Source organism: Megascapheus bottae, chromosome 3 (assembly GCF_031878675.1).
Source record: "Megascapheus bottae isolate mThoBot1 chromosome 3, mThoBot2.hap1, whole genome shotgun sequence".
In the NCBI taxonomy this organism is placed as follows: Eukaryota; Metazoa; Chordata; class Mammalia; order Rodentia; family Geomyidae; genus Megascapheus; species Megascapheus bottae.
This window is the reverse complement of record NC_143511.1, coordinates 90,311,548-90,334,411: the sequence shown is the minus strand read 5'-3', so window position 1 is coordinate 90,334,411 and position 22,864 is coordinate 90,311,548. Positions and strand designations below refer to the sequence as shown.

Here is a 22,864-nt window from a genome sequence, read left to right as displayed (position 1 = left end):
AAGGTATAAATTCATCTATTTGCATATGTATGTGTGTATCTCTATATATAGAATATATAGATATATGATATAGTCTGTATATCTATATCTCTAGTTTTTCTTCTATCCTTTGTTGAAAACTATCCTTTCTCATTAGTGTTAAAATCTTTATCAAAAACTGACAATTAGCCGGGCACAGTGGCTCACACCTGTCATCCTAGCTACTCAGGAGGCTGAGATCTGAGGACCAAGGTTCAGAGCCAGCCCAGGCACAAAAGGACCTGAGACTCTTATCTCTAATTAACCTCTAGAAAATGGGAAGTGAGGCTTGGTTATAGGATAGGGTGGTAGCCTTGAGCTGAAGAGCTCAGGGACAGCGCCCAGGCCAAGTTCAAGCCACATGATCCACACATACAAAAAAATTGACAATTAAATTTAGGAGTGAGGCCAGGAGGGTGTCCTAGTGGTAGAGTGCTTGCCTAGTATGCATGAAGCCCTGGGTTCAATTTATCAGTATTATATACATAGAAAAAGTCAGAAGGGATGCTATGGCTCAAGTGGTAGAGCACTAGCCTTGAGAAAGCTCAAGGACAGGAAGTGGCACTATGGCTCAAAGGGGTAGGGTGGTAGCCTTGTGCTGAAGAGTTCAGGGACAGCGCTCAGGCCCAGAGTTCAAGCCCCAGGATTGGCAAAATAAATAAATAAATGTAGTATATTCCTCAATTCTGTTCCATTGATGTATATGACTGTGCTATGTCAAGCCAGTATTTTTGTTTTACAGCAATGGGGATGAAACTCAAGGCCTCACGCATGTTATGATCGACCACAGTGACTCTATCAGGGAAGCTTTGAAAACAGCAAGTATCAGTACTAGCTCATGGCTCGCTCTTCCCCCCCTCCCCCCCGCCCAGAGGCATTGGCTGGCAACTGAACCCAAGGTTACACTGGTATTCTATCAATTAGCTGTATCTTCAGCAACCACTATCTCTTACAGGATTGTTTTGACAAATTGCAGCTTTTGTACTTACACACAAAAGTTTGGATCAATGTGAGGCTGGGAGTTCGGCCTAGTGGTAGAGTGTTTGCCTAGCATGCATGAAGACCCAGGTTCGATTCCTCAGTACCACATACACAGAAAAAAGCCAGAAGTGGTACTGTGGCTCAAGTAGTGGAGCTCTAGGCTTGAGAAAGTCCAAGGACAGTGCTCAGGCCCTGAGCTTAAGCCCAGGACTGGCAAGCAAAAAAAAAAAAATTGGATCAATGTAATTTCTGCTAAAATTTAATAGGGAGTGGAATTGAGGTTATAAATTAGTTTTTTGTTTGTTTGTTTTTATTGGTCATGGGGCTTGAATTCTGGGCCTGGGCGCTGTCTCTGAGCTCTTCAGCTCAAGGCTGCATTCCTACCCCCCTGAGCCTCAGTGCCACTTTTAGTTTTCTAGTGGTTAACTGGAGATAAGAGTCTCTCGGTTTTTAGTGCCCGGGCTGGCTTTGAACTGTGATCCTCAGATCTCAGCCTCCTGAGTAGGTAGGATTACAGACATGAGCTGCCAGTCTGGCAGGCATCAATTGTTTTAGGGCTTGATAGAGCTGTGTTAAACCACCTGTATCAGAGCTTTTATTATTTATACAAAGTTTCTACATGTAGGCCAGACTAGCCTTCAATTTTTAAGTCCTGCTTTCTCTGCCTTCCTAGTCTTGAGAATCCACAGTGGAGGACTGCACCCAACAGAGATCTTCAGTTACTCGGTTTCATTGTTGGTACTCTCAGAAATTGTTTCTTCTAAAACTGGCTGTGGTAACTTGCATCATTAGGCATATTTCCATTTGATCCAATCTCTGGAGTGTCCATCTAATGTCCTTGGTAGTATTCCATTGATTCTGTAATTAAACTCTGAATCTCACGTTTGCTGGGTAGACAGCCTCTTGAGCCATATGTCCAAGCCCCTTTCAATTTAAATATTCCTATAAGGTCAGTAATAATGTCCTTTTTTTCTTTGGTGGTCTAAACATCTTTTTGGGGGGCAGTCTTGTACTTGGTAGGCAAGGACTTTAACACTTGAGCAATGCAGCACTTCTAATTCCTTAAGGTAGAAAAATATTGGAGTTTATAGCCATAAAATTTTCTTCTACATTGTATTGGCTACATCTTACTTTCATTCAGCTTAGTTTCTCCCCCCTTGTGGGGCTTGGAACTCTGTGTCTGGGTCCTTGTCCCTGAGTTCTTCAGCTCAAGGATACTGCCCTAACCCCCTGAGCCACAGCACCACTTCCAGTTTTCTAGTGGTTAACTGGAGGTAAGAGTCTCTCAGTCATGCCAAGCATGGTGGCTCACTCCTGTAATCCTAGCTACTCAGGAGGCTGAGATCTGAGGATTAAGGTTCAACTCAGCCAGGGCACAAAAGGACCAGACTCTAGTCTACAATTAACCTCTAGAAAATGGGAATTTGTTCTTAGGTCCAGTGGTAGCCGTGCGCTGAAGAGCTCAGGGACAACACCTAGGCCCAGAGGTAAGGTGGTAGCTTTGAGCTGAAGAGTACAGGACAGCTCCCAGCCCCATGACCCACAAAAACAAAAGTCTCAGTGTCTTTTCGTGCCCTGACTGGCTTTGAACCGGGATCCTTAGATCTCAGCCTCCGGTCCCCTGGTTAGCTCAAATACTTTCCAACTCCTTTTGTAATTTCCACTTTGACTCGGTTACTTAGAAGTGTTATTCAAGTTATCTGTGGATTTCCCAAACCCTTTCTACTTTAACTGCATTACGATTAAAAACACATTGTACAGTGAGCGCTGGTGGCTCATGCCTGTCATCAGAGCTACAAGAGGCTGAGCTCTGAGGGAGCCTGGGGCTCGCGTCCCAGGGCCTGAGCACAGTCCAAGCTGGAGCCCGGGTGAGGCCCGGGGTGACGGGGTGGGGGGTCCGCCCGTCAGGGGCCCGGGGTGAGGGGGTGCGGGGTCCGCCCGGGGCTCGCGCGCCGAGCCTGAACGCGGCCCCGCAGGTCCCTCTGGCCGCAGGAGCTCGCCTCCCGTCGGGGCGCGTCCCAGCGAGGCGGCGATGGGGCGGGCGGGCGAGGACGGTGGCGCGGCGGTGCCGGGCGCGGGGCTCCGCCCCTTCCCTCCCCGGAGAGAAACGCACGTCGCGGGACGCGGAAGCGGCGCGCGTGCGCCGTGAGGAGACGCGGAGGGCGCTTGCGCGGCGGCAGGTGAAAGGTGAGGCGCGTGCGCACTGGCGTCCGCGGCGATGGGCGGGGTGCGCACCGCGGTGCTATGGCTGCCGGCGGTCTACCTCGGACTAGGGCTTCCTGACGCCGTCGGCGCCGGCCGGAGTCGTCCACATGTACCCGCCGCCGCCGCCGCCGCCGCCGCCGGCGCCGCACCCGGACTTCATCTCGGTGACGCTGAGCCTGAGCGAGAGCTACGACAACAGCAAGAGCCGGCGGCGGCGCTCCTGCTGGAGGGTGAGGCGCGGGAGGCGGGCCGGCCCCGGGCGCGCCCGGGCTCCTCCGGTCCGCCGCGACGTTCCGAGGCCCCGCCCGGCCCCGGCGCCGCTCGCTCCCGCGGCGCCGGCCTCGGCCTCCAGCGGGGGTGCGCAGCGCGGCCCGGGCTTCGGGTCCCGGGAGGCGCTGGGCCGCCGCCGCCCGGCGTCTGCGCCGCTCCCGCGCCCCGGCCCGAGCCGGTGCCCCCGGAGGACCCCAGGGCGGCTGACCACTGGGTCTCGCCCCGTTCCTGTCGTTACTGTATCTGTGACAAGTGCCCTTCTCTGTCCCTTCCTTAGAAATGGAAGCAGCTGTCGAGGTTACAGCGGAATGTGATTCTCTTCCTCTTGGCCTTTCTGATTCTTTGTGGGTTCCTGACCTACATCCACATGGCTGACCAGTGGAAAGGTATCAGAAAAGCAGTGGCACCAGAGGTCACTCGGGCTGGGGCTCGGGTGAGGGCGTAGGTAGCCTTGTAACCGCAGCTTAAAACAGATCTAGAGACACACCTGGAGGGCAACAAAGCGAGGGGAGACGCAGAGGAGGAGAAAAGGAGCGGTGACTGACCACCCGGCGCTAGCACAGCTTTGCCTCGGGTATCAGCACTGCCATAGCAGCCTGTCTGTCAGGGGAACCAATATCTTAGTTTGGATGCTCAGTCTTTTTTCTTTTCTTTTGGCCAGTCCTGGGGCTTTAACTCAGGACCTGAACACTGTCCTTGGGCTTTCTCAAGGCCAGAGCTCTACCACTTGAACCACAGCACCACTTCCAGCTTTTTCTATGTATGTGGTACTGAGGAATGGAAATTGGGTCTTCGTTCAGGCTAGGCAAACACTCTTACCATTAGGCCACACTCCCAGCCCTGAGTGCTTAGTCTTAATCCTTACATTAGTGTCTCATTGTTCCATACCACTTGTTTACAGAAGACCAATATATTTCTGGTGATGATGTAGAGAATCTGTCTCAGCTTGCTCCTCAAAGATTGATCTTTTTGGGGAGAGGCACAAGGCTGCAGTTGTTCAGACACATTGCCCTATTACAGTGAAGGGCTGTGTTCTGTGCTCAGGTCGTACCTGCAGGGGCTTTAACAAGAATGAAATTAGCCAGCGCAGTGGCTCACACCTGTCATCCTAGCTAGTCAGGAGGCTGAGATCTGAGGATCTCTGTTCAAAGCCAGCTCAGGCACTACAAAGCCTGAGACACTTACTTCCAATTAACCACTAGAAAATGGGAAGTGGGGCTGTGGCTCAAGGGTAGGGTGGTAGCCTTGAGCTGAAGAGCTCAGGGACGAGGCCCAGGCCTCGTCAAGTCCCATGACCAACAACAAGAACAACAACAGAAAGGAAGGAAATTCTCTGGTGGTTCTCAAATGACTCCTGTTGTTCTTGTCATCATCGTCATTGTCATCAGTCGTGGGGTTTGAACTGGGCCCCAAGCTCTTCAGCTCAAGGCTAGCACTCTACTACTTTTAGCCATAGCACCACTTTTGGTTTTCTGGTGGTTAACTGGAACTGAGTGTTTCATGGATTTCCATACATACCTAGGCTGGCTTTGAGCCGTGATCCTCAGATCTCAGCCTCCTGAGTAGTTAAGATTACAGGCGTGAGCCCCCATGCCTGGCTCAATGACTCCTTTTAGTACTGGGATTTTAAGTCAGGGCAGCAGGTGCTGTACTATTTGAGCCATGCGCCCAGCCCCCCCTCTTTTTTTTTCTTTAGTTTCTTTTTTTAAGTAGGTTCTTTTCTTTCTGTTTGTTAGGGGCTCAGGGTAGTAGTCTACGGCTTTGAATTGTGATCCTCAGATCTCAGCCTCCTGAAGAGCTAGGATGACAGGCGAGAGCCACCACACCCAGCTCAAGTAGGGCTTAAACTTTTGCCCAGGGCTGGCCTTGGACCACTACTGTTCTGCTTTTGCCTTTTGTGTGGCTGGGATTGCAGGTATATACTACCACAGTTCATTTCCTTCTTGGTCTTTCCACCTCCCTATTTTTGGCTAGATTTCTCTTACAGAAAGTTTAAGTTTCTCTAGGCTTTGCGGTAAAGGATTCTTTTCCGTAGCCCTGAGTAGCAGACCTGAAGAAGAGCAGAAGATGAGACCAGAAATTCCTGGGTTGAAACCAGCCAACCCACCCGCCTTACCGGCCCCACAGAAGGCAGGTGCCAGCCCAGAGGACATTCCACAGAGGTCACCTCAGGTACGTTCAGGAAACACTGTGCAGTTGTAACCATCTGTTCAGTAGTATTCCAAGATAGAAATACTGCTTCAAGAAGGCTGAGAGTAGGGCTGGGAATGTGGCCTAGTGGTGGAGAGCTTGCCTATCATTCAGGAAGCCCTGGATTCATGCCTCAGTACCACATAAACAGAAAAAGCTGGAAGTGGCGCTGGGGCTCAGGAGGTAGAATGCCAGCCTTGAGCAAAAGAAGCTTAGGGACAGTGCCCAGGCCCTGAGTTCCAGCCCCAGGACTGGCAACAAAAAAGAAAGCTGAGAGTAATTATTTTCCCTGCTCACACTCATTCTGGGCCAGGTGCCTAAACAGCTAGGGATAGCAAAGGCAGACTCTTCCTTCAGACTCTATCACCCGGCCATGCTGTCTTCGGTGCCCAGTGGGGAAGGAAGGACTTGGCCCTTCTCTAGAGGAGCCACAAGCTGGTAGGAGAGTCAGGGAAGAGGATAGCCAAAAAGTGTTAGGCAGGTGGCTGGTGGCACACATCCTGTGTGAACATAGGTCTAAAGGGTCAAGGGGACCAGTGGTGAGAGCCCAGACTGCCTTGTGAAGGACATGACATGGCCCAGAGGTGCTGTTTGATGATGGAAAACCTCTTGTTTGTCACGGTGGGCAGGCAAAGCTGAGAAGGACCTCGACAAGGAGGACCTCTAATGGGCTGGGCCAGGAGAGAGGGACTTTTTACTACCTGTGTCCTGAAGATACCCAGAGGCATAGGCAGCACTGGTAGTTTTCCCTGATGTGTTCAAGAGGAGCTGCGGAGTGAGAGGTTGGCAGGACAGAGCTTTTCACACAGGGATGCTTCGCAGTAGAGGAATGGTCTGGAGGTTTGGGTCCTGGGTGGGTGATGGGGAGCGAGGGTGTACAGAGACACAATTGAACACTGCAGGAACTGGACTAGGGCCAGGGAGGCTCTGCTGTGTTACGTCTGGGAGGTGGGTGGAGGGAGGCAGGTAATGTGAGGATCGAGTATCAGGGAGGCACTGGTGGTAACGTGTTGTCTACAAGGGGTAGGGAGCAGCCAGGCCTCATTATGGGACATCCATGCTGAGTAGTTTGGGCTGAGGAGCGGATGAAAGGAAGAAGAGTCCAGAGACTTAGCATAGGTAAGGACAGAGAAGACCCACGCCTTTATGTCTTAAGAGTTGGGACAAGACTGGCACAGTGGCTCAGGATGCTGAGGTCTGAAGATCACTGTTCAAAGCGAGCTCAGGCACTAAAGTCCAAAGTCCGTGAGTCTCTTATCTCCAATTAACCACCAGAAAACCGGAAGTGGCGCTGTGGCTCGAGGGGTACAGCAGGAGCCTTGAGTTGTAGAGCTCGCGGACAATGCCTAGGCCCAGAGCTCAAGCCCTATGACTGACCAAAAAAAATAGTTGGGGCAGGGGCTAAGATGTGGCTTAATGGTAGAGTGCTTGCCTAGCACGCATGAAGCCCTGGGCTTGATTTTCAGTACCACACGAACAGAAAAAGTCAAAAGTGGGCTGTTGATCAAGTGGTGGAGTCAAGCCTTGAGCAAAAGAAGCTCAGAGTCAGTGCCCAGACCTTGAGTTCAAGCCCCAGGACTGGCAATAAAAAAAATAGTGCAGTTGTCCTGCACTTGTGAAGGCAGGGTGTCAATTAATGTTGTCCTTACAGCTCTGGTTATGCCTCGCTGATGTGGCGGGGCCCTTGTGGGTTGTCTTGGGCCAGGTGGAGGTTTCACATCCCTCAGTGTCACATGGAGACACACAGGAAGTCCTTGTTGATAGTAGTGGCTTCAGGGAGCTGCCTCCCCCCAGGACTGGCTCCTGAGCTCGAGGTAGAGGCCAGACCTTTGCACTGGCTAGGGATGTGAGCACGAAGGGTTGGCACCACTGAGCTTGGGGGTCCCTTCACACAATTAGGCGGAGGGGCATTGTGCTTTTTACCTGAGGAAGGACATTGTATCCCATTCCTGAATGCTCAGGAGAAAGAAGAGGAACAGGAGAAGCTGCCTTTGCTCTAGTACTCCACATCCTTCTGTGGAGTATGGAGTTTGCAGGGCCCAGCAGGCTGTGCTCTTGAACAGAAGCTGGGTGTTGGGAAAGGCCTGTCACGTGGACCACAAACATTGGGGTCATCCTCTGCACCTTTCTGATGGGAGAGCCCCTTCTTAGACAGAGTCTGTGGGCACGGGCCAGTTTTTTCATGTTGGTGTTCACAAGTTCCCTCTTAGGTGGAATCTCATAACTGCACAAAAACAAAGAAGGTTATTTTTCTATTTAAAGATGTTCCTTGCATGCTATAGTGTCCCTTAAGCCTTCATTCTGCATTCAGTAGGATTTGGGAGATGCTGCTGCCCTTAAGGTCGTGTAGAAGCCGGGCACTTCTGGCTCATACCTAGAATTCTGGCTACATGAGAGGCTGAGTTCTGAAACTTTTTTTTTTTGTTTTTGTCAGCTGTGGGGTTTGGACTCTGGGTCGGGGCACTGTCCCCGAGCTCTTCAGATCAAGGCTACCGCCCTACCCTGTGAGCTACAGCGTCACTTCCTGTTTTCTGATGGTTAACTGGAGATAATCTCACGGTCTTGGGACTGGGAGTTCGGCCTACTGTTAGAGTGCTTGCCTAGCATGCACAAAACCCCGGGTTCGATTCCTCAGTACCACATACATACATAAAAGCTGGAAGTGGTGCTGAGGCTCAAATGGTAGAGCTCTAGCCTTGAGAAAGTGAGATCTGAAGATTGAGGTTCAAAACCAGCTGAAGCAGGAAAGTCCATGTAACTCTTGCCTGCAATTAACCATCAACAAGTTGGAAATGGAGCTGTAGCTCAAATGATAGCACACTAGCCTTGAGCAAGATAGGCTTAGGGACAGAACCCAGGCCCTGAGTTCAAGCCCCAGGACCAACACAAAAAAATGCAGGGCTGGAGGCAAAGCAAAAGTGGTACAGCACCAGTTGTGTGAGAAAGCCAAAAGAACTTAGGGCCTCTAAGTTAAAGCCCAGTACCACAAAAAAAAAAAGAGAGAAAGAAAAGAAAAAAAGAAACTGACAAGAGGGATAAAGGGTAGAGGCACGTATCAAGTGGTAGAGGAACTGCCTCGCATGACATGACAGCCCTGAATTCCACCAGAACAAGGGGTAACCTCCTACCTGCCTAGCTCAAGCTGCGATGTGGACGAGATAGCCACAGCTGTCCCTTCACTGAACGCTTGTGCTCTAATAGTTTCAGAACAAGGGTTTAGGAGACAACACTGTCACCCCATCCTGTCCAGGCCAGAGTTTGAAAGCTTTGGTCCATGTTGCCAGACTTGGATATGCACGTGCACATTTGAGGCTTCTGCTGTGGATACTCATGCTGGGCCCTGGTTCACAGAAGATCCTTCTCCAGCCAGGTTTTATTTCTAGGCCTTTTGTTACCACCATTTGTCTCCTGAGCATTCTTTTATCACTTAAGTAAAACTAAGGATGGGATTCTGTGCCTGCTTCCATGGAGGCAGGAAATGGCTGGGAGGTTTGCCAGCTGGTGACAGGGCTGTGGGGGCAGGACAGGGCAGGTAAGCAGTAGAGGCCTAGCAGTGTTGTGTACAGACCTTCACACTGCTCAGGACTGGGTGGGCTGAAGGAACAAGTGGGAACTGTTGCTTTTTTGTCTTCCATTCAGAGGGCTTGTTCTAGGTTCTGTGACAATCCTAACCAGAGCTTTCGCCTCTGGGTGAGCCTTTACTAACCATTTGGCAAACTCACACGCAGCTTGGAGACCTATAGACTTTTTGGTGGGGGAGGAGAAGGGGTAGCTTGAACTCAGGGCCTCTCTCCTGTCTCTCAGCATTTTTTTTTTTTTTTGCCAGTCCTGGGCTTGAGCTCAGGGCCTGAGCACTGTCCTTGGACTTTCTCAAGGCTAGAGCTCTACCACTTGAGCCTCAGCACCACTTCCAGCTTTTTTCTATGTATGTGGTACCGAGGAATTGAACCCGGGTCTTCATGCATGCTAGGCAAGCACTTTAACCACTAGGCCAAACTCCCAGCCCTCTCTCAGCATTTTTATACAAAGCTAGCACTTTGCCATCTGAGCCACCATTCCACTTTCAGATTCCTGATGGTTCACTGGAGATGAGAGTCTTATGGACTTGATTGCCCAGCCGCACTTCAAGCCATGATCCTCAGATCTCAACTTCATGAGAGCCTGGGATTACAAGACTGAGCTATTGGCACCTGGCGCCCTCCCCCCCACCCCTTTTCCCCCCATTTACAGGGCTTGAACTCTGGGCCTGGGCATTGTCCTCAGATACTTTTTGCTCAAGGCCACTTGAGCCACAGTGCCACTTCTAGCTTTTTCTGTGTATGTGGCACTGAGGAATCACTCAAGTCTTCATGCATGCTAAGTGAGCACTCTACCACTAGGCCACACTCCTTCCTCCCCCTTTTAAAAGCAAAACAAAACAAAAACCAATATTTCCCCAAGGCTGGTGGAACATTCCAGTCTACTCCCTTTTCCCAGAGTGGGTATGCATTTGAGAAAGAGATCCTAGATATTCAAGCACAGCCCACAGGCAGGTAAGGTAGATTCTCACCTATGATTATCGTTTTTGTTCAGAAGCTTCGAAAACATTTCCGAAGGGGACCCCCCCGCCTGCAGATCAGAGCCCCCAACACAGTTACCAAAGATGGGACACAGGATGACCCTAAGGAGCCAGAGGTGGCCCCCAGCGATGCCCAGGAAGAAAATAACCCTCAGCATGCTGTCATCAGGTATGGAGCCGGGATCAGACTGACCAGGATGTGTTTGAGAACAGCCTGGTATTTTGTTTTATCTCTTTTCTAATGGATTCATTTGGCCACAGAACACAGATTGATGAGGTATTTTTGTAATAAGAACTGGCTGTCTGGTCCACATTACTTCCATTCAAAACTGTGTGGCCTGAAAAGTTCTCTTCCTTGAGCTATGACTGGAAGTCACAACCAAATTGGTCCCTTCCCTTGGTTCTTCGTGTGCAGTTCTGTTTGGGAACAGCTTTTCTAAGGAGTGAAGGTGGAGGATTAGGAAGGGATAACCAAGCGTGAGAATGAGGCTGGTGTTGCTCTCACAGCAGGTGGCTCTGAGCTGGCACCCACCTGGCAGACACCCCCTTTCTGAGGCCCTTCTTTCAGTCCTGGTTCCTGTAACAACCTGACTTTGTTGCTGAGGCAGCATGTGGGCCCTTAGCAGCCGCTCCTTAGCCCTACACTGCAGTGAGTACACCCTGGGACCCAGATCTGAGTTGTTCGCACAGTGATGAGCACAGGCTGCCAGGGTGGGTGCTAACTGTAGGAGTGGTCTGAGCTGAGGGCTCGGAGCCTTCAGAGTTGACCCAAGGGCTTGGTCTTCCAGGCACACACAGGAGCCAGTGGGAAGGGTGCAGGGCGTGGAGCTGTGGCCTATGGAACGGCTTGCTTACATTTGCAGAGTCAGAATATCTGACTCAGAGTGACAGCGTGGGCAATCCTGCTTCACGTTTGAGTCCTTAGAATTGAATCATGTGGACAAAGCCAAGGCCTAGTACTGCTCAGGTTGTATAAGAGACCTGTTAGGAGCTGGGAATGTGCCTTAGTGGTGGAGTGCTTGCCTAGCATTCATGAATCCCTGGGTTTGATTCCTCAGTACCCTATATACAGAAAAAGCTGGAAGTGGTGCTGTGGCTCAAGTGGTAGAGGGCTAGCCTTGAGCAAAAGAAGCTCAGAGACATGCCTAGGCCCTGAATTTAAGCCTCTAGATTGCTCCCCCTTAAAAAAAAAAAAAGAAAAAGAAGAGAGGGAGAGACTTTTTGTATTGACCCTTATCTAGAGCTCCTGGGACAAACCCTCTGCTTAACCCCAGAAGGAGACGAGTCACCCGGTCCAGGAGGCTGCCCAGTTCCTGTGTCCACTGAACTTCACTTTGGGCTTGTGTGACAGACCATGTGGTTACCAATTCTCAGGTCTGCAAACTCCTCGAGCTTAGATCTCTGATGTAAGGCTCTCACCTTGCTTGAAGTGACCCTGGAATTGTTTCTCCATGTCCCAGGTAGCCTTGGCCTCTCTGGCTGCCCTTGCTGCACCTGAAAGGTGCTGACCAACCGCTCTCTCTTTTCTCCCTATAGCTGGCGGGGAGCAGTGATTGAGCCCGAGCAGAACACTGAACTCCCTTCCAGAAGAGCAGAAGCTTCTGCCAAGCCTTACTTGCAGGCATCCAGGCTGCAGAAAGAACCATGTGAGTCTTCCCACCTGACCTGCTTTCCTCACCTGAGCCTAGGTTTGAGCATCCTGAGGTTAGCGTGCTCTACACCCAGGCCGAGGCCTTCTGCTAGACCCCTGTGCAACGATCCGTCAATATTCTTTGCCATTTGTGGTCCTTTGTCAAGTCCTTAGCCATCTTGCAGCCCTGGTGACGGACAGTCTGTGGTTTCTTGATGACCCTGATCTCCTTCCTGAGCAGCAGATGCAGGGACTGTGTTTGCTGCTCTCTGCCTGGCCAGTGTCCACTCAGTTCCCCTCACCCAGGGCTCAGTCATTCTCTGCCTGAGGTCTCCTCTGGCTCAGGGTGAGGACTTCCTAACCACCCATTCTCTCCTCCAGTGCCGCCAAATAACCGCCAGAAGGGGGTGATTGAGGCCTTTCTCCATGCATGGAAAGGCTACCGCAAGTTTGCTTGGGGCCACGATGAGCTGAAGCCAGTGTCCAGGTCCTTCAGTGAGTGGTTTGGCCTGGGCCTCACCCTGATTGACGCCCTGGACACCATGTGGATTTTGGGCCTAAAACAAGGTGATAGCTCCTTTCTGGAGTGAATTGTGTACCTCGTGGGTGGCACACAGGGGAAGCAGTGTCTATGGGTGGCAGCATGGAGGGCGTGAACTCCACCGTCTCCATCTGACCTTGTGGTGGACGAGCTAGGCATGCCCAGAGCCTATTCCTCCATCGGGCCCAGGCCTGCTTAGCGTGGCAGCCCTGGAGATCCAAGGGTAGACAGAAAGTGGATGCCAAGTGTGTTGTGCAGACCGCCAGGGGAGGGGGGGGTTGCCCTTGCCCTTGTCTCTCGGATGTCCTCTTAGACCGCCTAGCTCCCATTTCATTGGGATCATTTTTAAATCAGTCATGAAGTGTTTGCTTGAGTGGCTGGAAGCTTCCCACACAGTCCTGTGTCACAGCCCTTGTTTATCCTCAGCCCCTCTACTATCTTGGTTGGCCCTGAGTCCATACTAGGATGGCATGTCTCTTTAGAAGACATTTAGAAGATGGGTCCAGGCTGGGCACCAGTGGCTCCTACCTGTAATCCTACCTACTTAGGCTGAACCTAGAGGGTTGTGGTTCAAAGCCAGCCCAGGCAGACAAGTCCATGAGACTTTTTTCTTTTTTTCTGTCATGAGGCTTGAACTCTGGGTCTAGGTGCTGCCCCTGAGCTCTTCAGCTCAAGGCTACTGCCCTACTCCTTGAGCCACAGCCCCACTTCCAATATTCTAATGATTAATTAGAGATAAGAGTCTTACAGATTTGGTGCCTGGGCTGGCTTTGAACCACGGTCCTCGATCTCAGCCTCCTGAGTAGCTAGAATTACAGGTGTGAGCCACCACGCCCAGCTAGCCATGAGACTCTCTTATCTCTAGCTGGAGTAGAAACCTAGGCTGGAAGCATGATGCAAGTGATAGAGTTCCAGTTGTGAGCTAACAGGCTGAATGTGAGGCTGTGAGTTCAAGCCCAAATACTAGCAAAACAAAAAACTCGGAGAGATGACAGATGCATAAGTTTGTCCCTTCACCTTCACTCTCCCAATGCCACAGAATTTGAGGAAGCCCGGAAGTGGGTGTCACAGAAGCTGAGCTTTAAGAAGAATGTGGACGTCAACCTGTTTGAGAGCACCATCCGAATCCTGGGGGGGCTCCTGAGTGCCTACCACCTGTCAGGAGACAGCCTGTTCCTGAGGAAGGCGGTGAGGGTCTGCTGCAGCCAGAGGCTGCCTCTGGCTGCACGCGCAGGCAGGAGAAAGCACTGTTGATCATTTGGAGCTTCTTTTTGCTTCCTTAAGAGTTAGCTTTAGGGCCGGGAGTTTGGCCTAGTGGTTAAAGTGCTTGCCTAGCATGCATGAAGACCTGGGTTCGATTCCTCGGTACCACATACATAGAAAAAAGCCAGAAGTGGTGCTGAGGCTCAAGTGGTAGAGCTCTAGGCTTGAGAAAATCCAAGGACAGTGCTCAGGCCCTGAGCCCAAGCCCAGGACTGGCAAAAAAAAAAAAAGAGATAGCTTTATTCTCCTTCTCTTTTTCCTTCCCTGCTGTCTGTGCACACCTCCATCTCATATGGGCTGGCAGTTTGCTCTTTCCCCCAATGAACTATTTTGCTGCCTGAAAAAAAAAAGTTTTCTTTAAAATTCCCACATACAATCTGGATTTCAGTGTTTTATCAGATAAGGTTATTTTAAAGTATTTTCTCCCACCCTCTGCTTGCCTTTTCCCCCCACAAGTTTGGCATTGGAGAACAACCAAATCTTATCTCTCCATTTACTTGGATGTGAATTGCTAATGCCTCATTGGAAGTGTGGCCTGGAACTCTGGTTCTTTGTTGTGCTCCTGTGCCAGGAAGATTTTGGGAATCGGCTCATGCCTGCCTTCGCCACACCCTCCAAGATCCCGTACTCGGATGTGAACATCGGCACTGGAGTTGCCCATCCGCCCCAGTGGACCTCAGATAGCACGGTGGCCGAGGTGACAAGTATCCAGCTAGAATTCCGAGAGCTTACCCGCCTCACAGGAACAAAGAAATTCCAAGTAAGACAGTTAGGTGCCCATCACAGGTTGAGCTTGTGTGTATTCACCTCTCTTCTTAATCATTTTTCCCTTTCTTCACTTTTTATGTGCAGATGCATGCGTGTGTGCTGGTGCTAGGGCTTGAACTCAGGGCACTGTCTTTTAGCTTTGTGTGTGTGTGTGTGTGTGTGTGTGTGTGTGTGTGTGTGTGTGTCCCTGAGTTTTTGTGCTCAAGCCTAGCATTCTACCACTTGAGTCACAGCCCCACTTTCCAGCTTTTTGCTGGCTAGAGATAAATGTCAAAATTTTTCCAGGGCTGGGAATGTGGCCTAGCAGTAGAGTGCTTGCCTAACGTGCATAAAACCCGGGGTTTATTCTTCAGTACCACATAATCCAAAAAAGCCAGAAATGGTCTATGGTTCAAAGAGTAGAGTGATAGCCTTGAGCAAAAAAAAAAATGTGATATCTATCTATCTATCTATCTGTCTATCTATATGCACACACATAATGGAATTCTACATAGCCAACAGGTAAGATAAAATAATGGCATTCACAGGGAGGTGGACGAATCTAGAGCAAATCTTGTTGAGTGAGACAAGTCAAGACCAAAGGAACAAAAGGCGCATGGTATCCTTAATATGTGGCTGTTAGATCCAAACAGTACAAGAGCAAGGACTCAATATTTGCCTACCCAATGCTATGGACATGGAATTGGAAATATAAACACAATTACATAGACATAAAAATTTATGACTCTATAGACATAATACTTTATTACATAGATTAATATGTATCTATGACATACAAACCCTAAGCCTAATTTTAATTCTGCTCTAAGACTGTATACAGAAATTCCTTTCTTGAATACTTGTTTGTTAAACATGACATTTGAAATATGATGTAAAAATGTTAATAAATCCAAAAAAAAAAAAAAGCAGCATCTCAGAGACAGCCAGCGCCCAGGTCCTGAGTTTAAAACACCAAGACTGGCAAAAAAAAATCCTGGCCGGGCCGGTCATCCTCAATCTCAGCCTCTTGAGCCAACAGCCCCCTCCTCCTTTTTTTTTTTTTTTTTTTTTTTTGTGGGTCATGGAGCTTGAACTCAGCCTGGGCGCTGTCCCTGAGCTCTTCAGCCCAAGGCTACCACCCTACCCTTGAGCCCAAGCTCCACTTCCTATTTTCTAGAGGCTAATTGGTGATAAGAGTCTCAGGTCCTTTTGTACCTGGGCTGGCTTTGAACAGTGATCCTCAGATCTCAGCCTCCTGAGTTGCTAGGATTATAGGTATGAGCCACCTCACCTAGGCTGGTACCTTACTTCTTGAACATTGATAACCTTTCCTACTTTTTTCTTCCACTTCCCCTCCCCTTACCCTTTTCCAATCATCATGTTTTTCCCCTTTACTTCCCTATTTCAAATAAACAAAGCCGTTGTGGTGGCTCACTCCTGTAATCCTAGCTACTCTGGAGGCTGGGCTCTGAGGATCAAGGTTCAAAGCCAGTTGGGGCACTAAAGACTTTGAGACTCTTATCTCTAATTAATCACTAGAATAACAGAAGTCCGGGCTGTGGCTTAGGGGCAAGGCAGTAGCCTTGAACTGAAGAGCTCAGGGACAGTAGCCCAGGCCCAGAATTCAAACCCCATGACCCCCCCCCACACACAGAATAAACAAATTAACATGTATACCAAATCCCAGGTACCCAAGTCAGATACAGTAACAACATGAGGTAAACCATAAGAGGAAAAAAAAAAGAACATAGTACTTTAAAAACAACAATCACAAAGGTAAACCTCTTGTTTCCATATCCAAGAGTTCACCTGACTTAGCTTCATCCGTTTGTAATAGGTTTTTTGAGCTGATCCCTAGCAAATAGCTTTTTAAGCCAGTAAGTATTATGCTGTTCAATCACTGTAACTGTGTGGTAAGTGAACAGATTATCATCCTTATAGAAGGCATTTCTTTACAAAAGTCCCGTGGGGTCATAGGTGGTCTGGAGACTGGCTTTTCTTTGCTATGGAAAATACCATTGGCACTGTAGGATGAATCATGTTGACTTTGAGGGTTAAGGATACATAAACCATATTGTTTTCCAGTCCATAAACATAAGATGTGTTTCCATCTATTTATGTTGGTTTTAATGTCTGTCTGTTGTGTTTTGTAGTTTGCTGTAGAAATCTTATGCTCCAGGCCAGGAGTTTGGCCTAGTGGTAGCGTGCCTGCCTAGCATGCATGAAGCTCTGGGCTCGATTCCTTGGTACCACATACATAGAAAAAAGCAAAAAAAGCAAACAACAGCTAGGCACCAGTGGCTCATACCTGAAATCTTAGCTACTCAGGAGACTGACATCTGAAGATAGCAGTTTAAAGCCAGCTTGAGCAGGAAAGTCCATGAGACTCTTGTATCCACAACAGTTTTCAAAAAGTGGTGCTGTGGCTCAAATAGTAGTGTGCTAGCCTTGAGAAAGCCCAAGGATAGTGCCCAGACCCTGAGTTCAAGCCCGAGGACTGGCAAAGAAAAGAAGAAAGAGAGAAGAGAAATGTTCTGCTCTGTGGTTGATTCTGAAAAACCTGTGCTTTAGCTGAGTCATGATCTAATTGCATCTTGAAGTGGTCACCGTTTTTCTGCTTGTACTGCCTGGACCCAGGGCCTCATTCATGCTCAGAAAGTACTCCATCCCGAACCACACCCAAGCCTGAGGTGGCCTCATTCAGTTCCTGCTCATGGAGTGGCATTTTTGTTTTGTTTGGCCTGGCACTGTCCTGAGCTTTTGTGTTCAAGGCTAGCACTCTACAGTGGAGCTACAACACCACTTGTCTCTTGTGGATACAAGAGTCTCATGGACTTTCTTACCTAGGCTGACTTCAAGCTGCTATCTTCAGATGTCCGTCTCCTGAGTAGTTAGGGTCTCAGGAGTGAGCCACTGGCGCCTGGCTGTTGTTTAGGTTTTTGCTTGGGATTTGTTTTGTTCTTGGGATTTGAGCTAGGATCTTCCACATACTAAGTGTGTATCCCATCTCTTAAGTGATGCCCTGGCTCTTTTTTTTTTTTTTTTTTTTTTTGTATTGTGCTCCTCCATCCTCCTGTCGTTTCCTCCTGGAGACTTGATGCATGTCAGATGCATGTACCAGTTAAAGTGCCCAGTGTTGGATGCAGTGTACGACACCAGTTTTTGTTTTGGGTTTGTGTCTTCGACCATCCTGGCATTCTGCTCATTAGTTCCATCTGTGAGCGCATTGACTGGTTACTATGCTGTTGAATTTGTTTTGCTAGAATATTGGGCACTGTCTCTGAGTAATTCCACTCAGGCTGTTGCTCTGCCACTTGAGCCACAACACCAATTAATTCCTGTCTCCCATTTAAGCCCTTCCCTTGTTTAGTTTTTGTACTGGCCTCAAAAAAAAAAAAAAAAAAAAAAAAAAAACAAGGGCCGGGAGTTTGGCCTAGTGGTTAAAGTGCTTGCCTAGCATGCACGAAGACCCGGGTTCAATTCCTTGGTACCACATACATAGAAAAAAAGCCAGAAGTGGTGCTGAGGCTCAAGTGGTAGAGCTCTAGCCTTGAGAAAGTCCAAGGACAGTGCTCAGGCCCTGAGCTCAAGCCCAGGACTGGCAAAAAAAAAAAAAAAAAAAAAAAAGAACTGGGCATGGTGGCTCATGCCTGTGATCCTGGCCACTCAGGCTAAGATCTGAGGATCACAGTTCAAGGCCCGCTCTAGCACTAAACGAAGACCTTGAGACCCATCTCTCCAATAACCACTAGAAAACCAGAAGTGGGGCTGTGGCTCAAGGGTAGTGTGGTAGCCTTGAGCTGAAGAGCTCAGGGACAGCGCCCAGGCTGAGTTCAAACTCCACGACTGACTCCCTCCCCCCCAAAAGATAAATGTTTAAATGTTATCAGTACATGAGGCATTGAGGAATGTCCTACCGTTGCTCAGTTCTGTGACGTCTCAGACGCTGACCTCCAGGACCCCTGCCCCTCTCTCACAGGTGGCCGTGGAGGAGGTAACGCGGCACATCCACGCCCTGTCTGGGAAGAAGGATGGGCTGGTACCCATGTTCATCAACACACACAGCGGCCTCTTCACCCACCCCGGCGTGTTCACCCTCGGCGCCAGGGCCGACAGCTACTATGAATACCTGCTGAAGCAGTGGATCCAGGGCGGGAAGAAGGAGACACAGTGAGGCCTGCTTCTGCTGCCTCGCAGGGCCCCAGCTCCTCCCCACACCTGTCAGCAGCCAGTGGGCGTGCAGATGCCCCTGGCTCCTCTATGTGACCATGTTCCCACAGACGTGGTGGGTGGGGGGTTGGCTTACTCAGTGAGACGCAGCTCTCAGTGCCCAGCTCAGTGTTGCTATTTCCTTGGGCTGCATGTGTTGTGTCTGTTGCCCAGGCCTGAAGTCCTTGCAGGCCTGGCCCTACAACCCTCAGGGGAGGCCAGCACCTGGCTAGAGCCAACATAAGCTTGATGTTCACAGGTTACTGGAAGACTACCTGAAAGCCATTGAGGGAATAAAGACACACTTGCTGCGGCATTCCCAGCCCAGGAAACTCACCTTTGTGGGAGAACTTGCCCATGGCCGATTCAGCGCCAAGATGGTGAGTTGTCAGTGGGTGGGTGAGACTTCTGCCTCTTTCTTTGTGGCTTCTGAGGTCATGAGCATAGATGTCAGAAGAAATGAAATCTTGGAGCTGGAGTCTGGCCTAGTGGTAGAGTGCTTGCCTGGCATGCACGAAGTCCTTGGTACCACATACATAGAAAAAAGCTGGAAGTGGTGCTGTGGCTCAAGTGGTTTGAAGCTTGGGAAAGCCGAAGGACAGTGCTTAGGCCCTGAGTTCAAACCCCAGGACTGGCCAAAAAAAAAAAAAAAGAAAGAAAGAAAGAAAGGAACTCCTGGTCAGGGAATGGGAGCTGTTGCCACAGGGTGACTTTTGCTACCTGACTCGACATCCCCAGAGGAGTCCTGTGAGCTGAGTTCTGTGGGGCCTGCCGCAGGGTGCACCTGAACTCCCTGTGTCAGCCCCCTCCCTGCAGTCCTCCCTGCAGTCCTCCCCAAGAACTCCCCAAGGTATCCAACGGACAGCACAGCTCCACATGTGCTCGTAAGCAGGTTGGAAGAGCCCAGAAGGCCTGGGTCAGCAGCTCAGAAAGACCTGGCCTTGTAGCTTCTCCCTTGGACCCCAGGGCAGAAAATACCCAGTCTGCATCTGTGGCGCATGCGCGCGCGCACACACGTGTATATATGTTGTTGAATGCCCCTGTGCCCTCTGTGTTTTGTGTGTGTGTGTGAGGGAGAGAGTGTGTGAGAGAGAGAGGCAGGTGTTACCTGGTGTTCCTGCAGCCTGTGTGGAACAGATGTTGTTGAGGCTCCCTGCCCGTTGGGCTTTGCCTGTACTGGGAGGCCAGAGGCTGGGCTCCGGGTAGTTTGTCTGATTGAGTGATATGGGCCTGGGTCCAGCGGTGAGGAGATGCTCTGATTCCAGGACCACCTGGTGTGCTTCCTGCCAGGGACACTGGCTCTGGGCGTCCACCATGGCCTCCCAGCTGACCACATGGAGCTGGCCCAAGCACTTATGGAGACCTGCTACCAAATGAACCGTCAGATGGAGACCGGGCTCAGCCCCGAGATTGCACACTTCAATCTGTACCCCCGGGCAGACCGGCAGGATGTGGAGGTCAAGGTTAGCCGGGCTGCACCCCGATGGAAAGGGCTCTACAGGGCCGAGTGCATTCTCATCGTTGGCTTTTCCCCAGCCGGCTGACAGGCATAACCTTTTGCGGCCTGAGACGGTGGAGAGCCTCTTCTACCTGTACCGGGTGACCAGAGACCGCAAGTACCAAGACTGGGGCTGGAGCATCTTGCAGAGCTTCAACAAGTACACTCGGGTAAGCTCCCTTTCGCTTCTGTGTGGGCTGCTGCAGAGCTCTTGACTGCCTCCTGCAGCTGTGGTGCAGGTCGGGAGGAGCCAACCTGCTGGGCCTTGCAGATGTCTAGCCAGGCATGACTGCTTTGTAGAACCTGACATGGGGAGGCAGTCACGCTTGCAGGGTGGGGAGTCTCCAGGCTCTCAGGACCAGGCCTTTCTGCAAAGGGTTCCTGCTCTGGCCCCACTGTACTGCCCACTGGTGACAAGGCATGGGGTCCCCGTTACTTGGGGCACTGCCTCTGCCCCTGGGTAGTCAGCCATCTGCCTTGCGTGCTGTCTTTCAAGCCCCCCTTCACAGTAGGCCATTCCCTGCCCAGGCCCACTCTTCCTCACGGTGGACACAGGAGTGACACATGCTGATGCCTGGCTGTGGCTTTTGTCAGCTGTGTCTTGAGCAAAGTGCTGGGCACTAGCGATCCCCTCCCCACCATGCTGTCCTGGACCCTGGCCTGGCCTGGGCGCAGTTCGTGTCCCAGCCAGTCAAGGGTGTTGGCATTTTCCAGCTGTTGCTGACCTTGGCTATCACTGAGATGCCCTGGCTTTTACTAGTCGGCCCAGGGCCATGTTCACGGTGTTAGAGCAAGCAGCCTGGATGGCTTCCCGCTGGCTTGTCCTGAGGGCCTGCACGGGCTCTGCTCTGCCTCCTCGACAAGGCCTGGGGAGCCTAGCCGTGCCCGGCCTCCTCATCTAGGCCCTGGCTCTTGTACAGGTCCCCTCGGGTGGTTACACCTCTATCAACAACGTCCAGGACTCACACAGACCTGAGCCCAGGGACAAGATGGAGAGCTTCTTCCTAGGGGAAACGCTGAAGTATCTCTATCTGCTGTTTTCTGATGACCCAGACCTGCTCAGCCTGGACGCCTATGTGTTCAACACTGAGGCCCATCCCCTGCCCATCTGGGCCCCCACATAGGGAAAGCTCCTGGCCCAAGAACTGGCCCATTTGGGTCTGGGATGTTGAAAGGCTGAGGTGGAATTGGGCAGCCACTGAGGGCCAGTGCTCCTCCCTGGCCTCTGCTCCTCGTCCCTGCTGCTCACCGGACAGTGTAGAACAGAACCAGACCAGCAGGTGTGCGGCTCAGGGAAAGTTAGTTTACCAGACAATTTTGATCTTCCTTCAAGACCTGGGTTCCCTATTCCTAATGCTGATCCGACCTGTATGCCAACTGCAAGGAGACCCCTGGGGTTCCCAGGGCCCCAGGCCACCTCTTGGGGCTGCTTAGAACCTGGAGCCTATATTGTGTTCAGAGAAGAGCCAAGGGAATGGCCTGCCAGCAGCTCTGCTCCCACGGACAGCGCTTCTGAGTTCCTCGAATTTAAGGATTGGCAGTGGCCTGAGACCTTGTGGAGCCCTGAGGCTTTGAACCTGACTCTGGTGTTTACATGTTGGAGTCAGGGATCCTCCTGATACCCCATGGGGTCTCACAGGAGAGGGTCGGCAAGTCCGTCTGGCATCCTGGTAGAATGGGACTCTTCAGCTGAGATAAAAGTGGACTTGCAGCTAGGCACAATGGCTCACGCCTGTGATCCTAGCTACTCAGGAGGCTGAGATCTGACGACTGAGATTCGAAGCCAGCCCAGGCACTAAAAAAGTCCATGAGACTCGTATCCCCAGTTAATCACCAGCTCAAGGGGTAGAGCGGTAGCCTTGAGCTGAAACGCTCAAGGACAGCACCCAGGCCCAGAGTTCAAGTCCCACGACTGAAAAAAAAAAAAGTTGACTTGTTCCCCGTGATGGCTTCTCGATGTGTAAGGGGTTTGTGAGCAACCGCAGAGATCAGCAGTGCTCTTGTGGTCACACTGCTGTCTGTCCCCTGAAGTCAGAACTCCTGATGGCTGCTGCAAGTGTGAAGAGCAGAATGGGGAAGGTCTGCAAATGGGGCCTGTGCTGTGTGGTGTGGGTCCTGTGCCACTGGGGGATGAAGAATGTGCACAGAGCTAGCCTCAGGAGTCAGACTGTATGGAGCACGAAGAGGGATTTTTCTGTCATCCCTGGATGACCAGAGCCTGAGCAGCACAGGGGGAAGGCACCTGGACCAGCGGGCCTCATGCCCACCAGCTCCTGCAGGCCTCTTCACCACCCATGTGCAGCTCAGAGCCTTGCCATGACTGCCACCCCAGGCCTCCCAGCATTCAGGCTTCCCTCAGACCCCTACTCCTCCTTCCTCTGCTGACCCGAGCCACAAAGTCCTTATGGGAGGACCAACTGTGACCTGCCCTTGGGCCCTGTGGGTCTTATGGCCACCGAGGAGACCCTGGCACCCTCCCCACATTGGGGGAGTAGCTGGACCTCTTGACCACAGCCTGCCTCATGTTGCCTACTGTAGACAGGCTCTGAGCTGACAGAAAGGACATATGCTTCATCTCTTGCCTTGGCCTCCTAACCAGAGGTACTAACTGCATAAGGGTGCTGTGAGGCAAAGGCTTAGTTGTTATCCAGTGCTGGCTCTGGTGGAGCTGGGAATGGGAGGCTGAGCTGAGAAATCTGCTTTATTAAATATCTGAGGGACGGGCTGTGCAGCGTCTTCCTTTCCCTTCCACTT

General features: G+C 51.0%; 1 protein-coding gene across 1 annotated transcript; it reads left to right on the top strand.

The window, feature by feature from the left end:
- Positions 1-3,225: 3,225 nt before the first annotated feature.
- Man1b1 (mannosidase alpha class 1B member 1) lies at positions 3,226-22,835 on the top strand. Its single transcript, XM_090330983.1, has 13 exons — positions 3,226-3,434; positions 3,752-3,860; positions 5,510-5,646; positions 10,237-10,391; positions 11,759-11,868; positions 12,234-12,419; positions 13,433-13,581; positions 14,228-14,416; positions 18,383-18,573; positions 18,872-18,992; positions 19,878-20,075; positions 20,149-20,280; positions 21,031-22,835. Exons 1-13 carry the CDS (start codon positions 3,312-3,314, stop codon positions 21,232-21,234), a joined length of 2,004 nt encoding a protein of 667 aa, XP_090187109.1. The 5' UTR covers positions 3,226-3,311; the 3' UTR covers positions 21,235-22,835.
- The last annotated feature ends 29 nt before the right edge of the window (positions 22,836-22,864 follow it).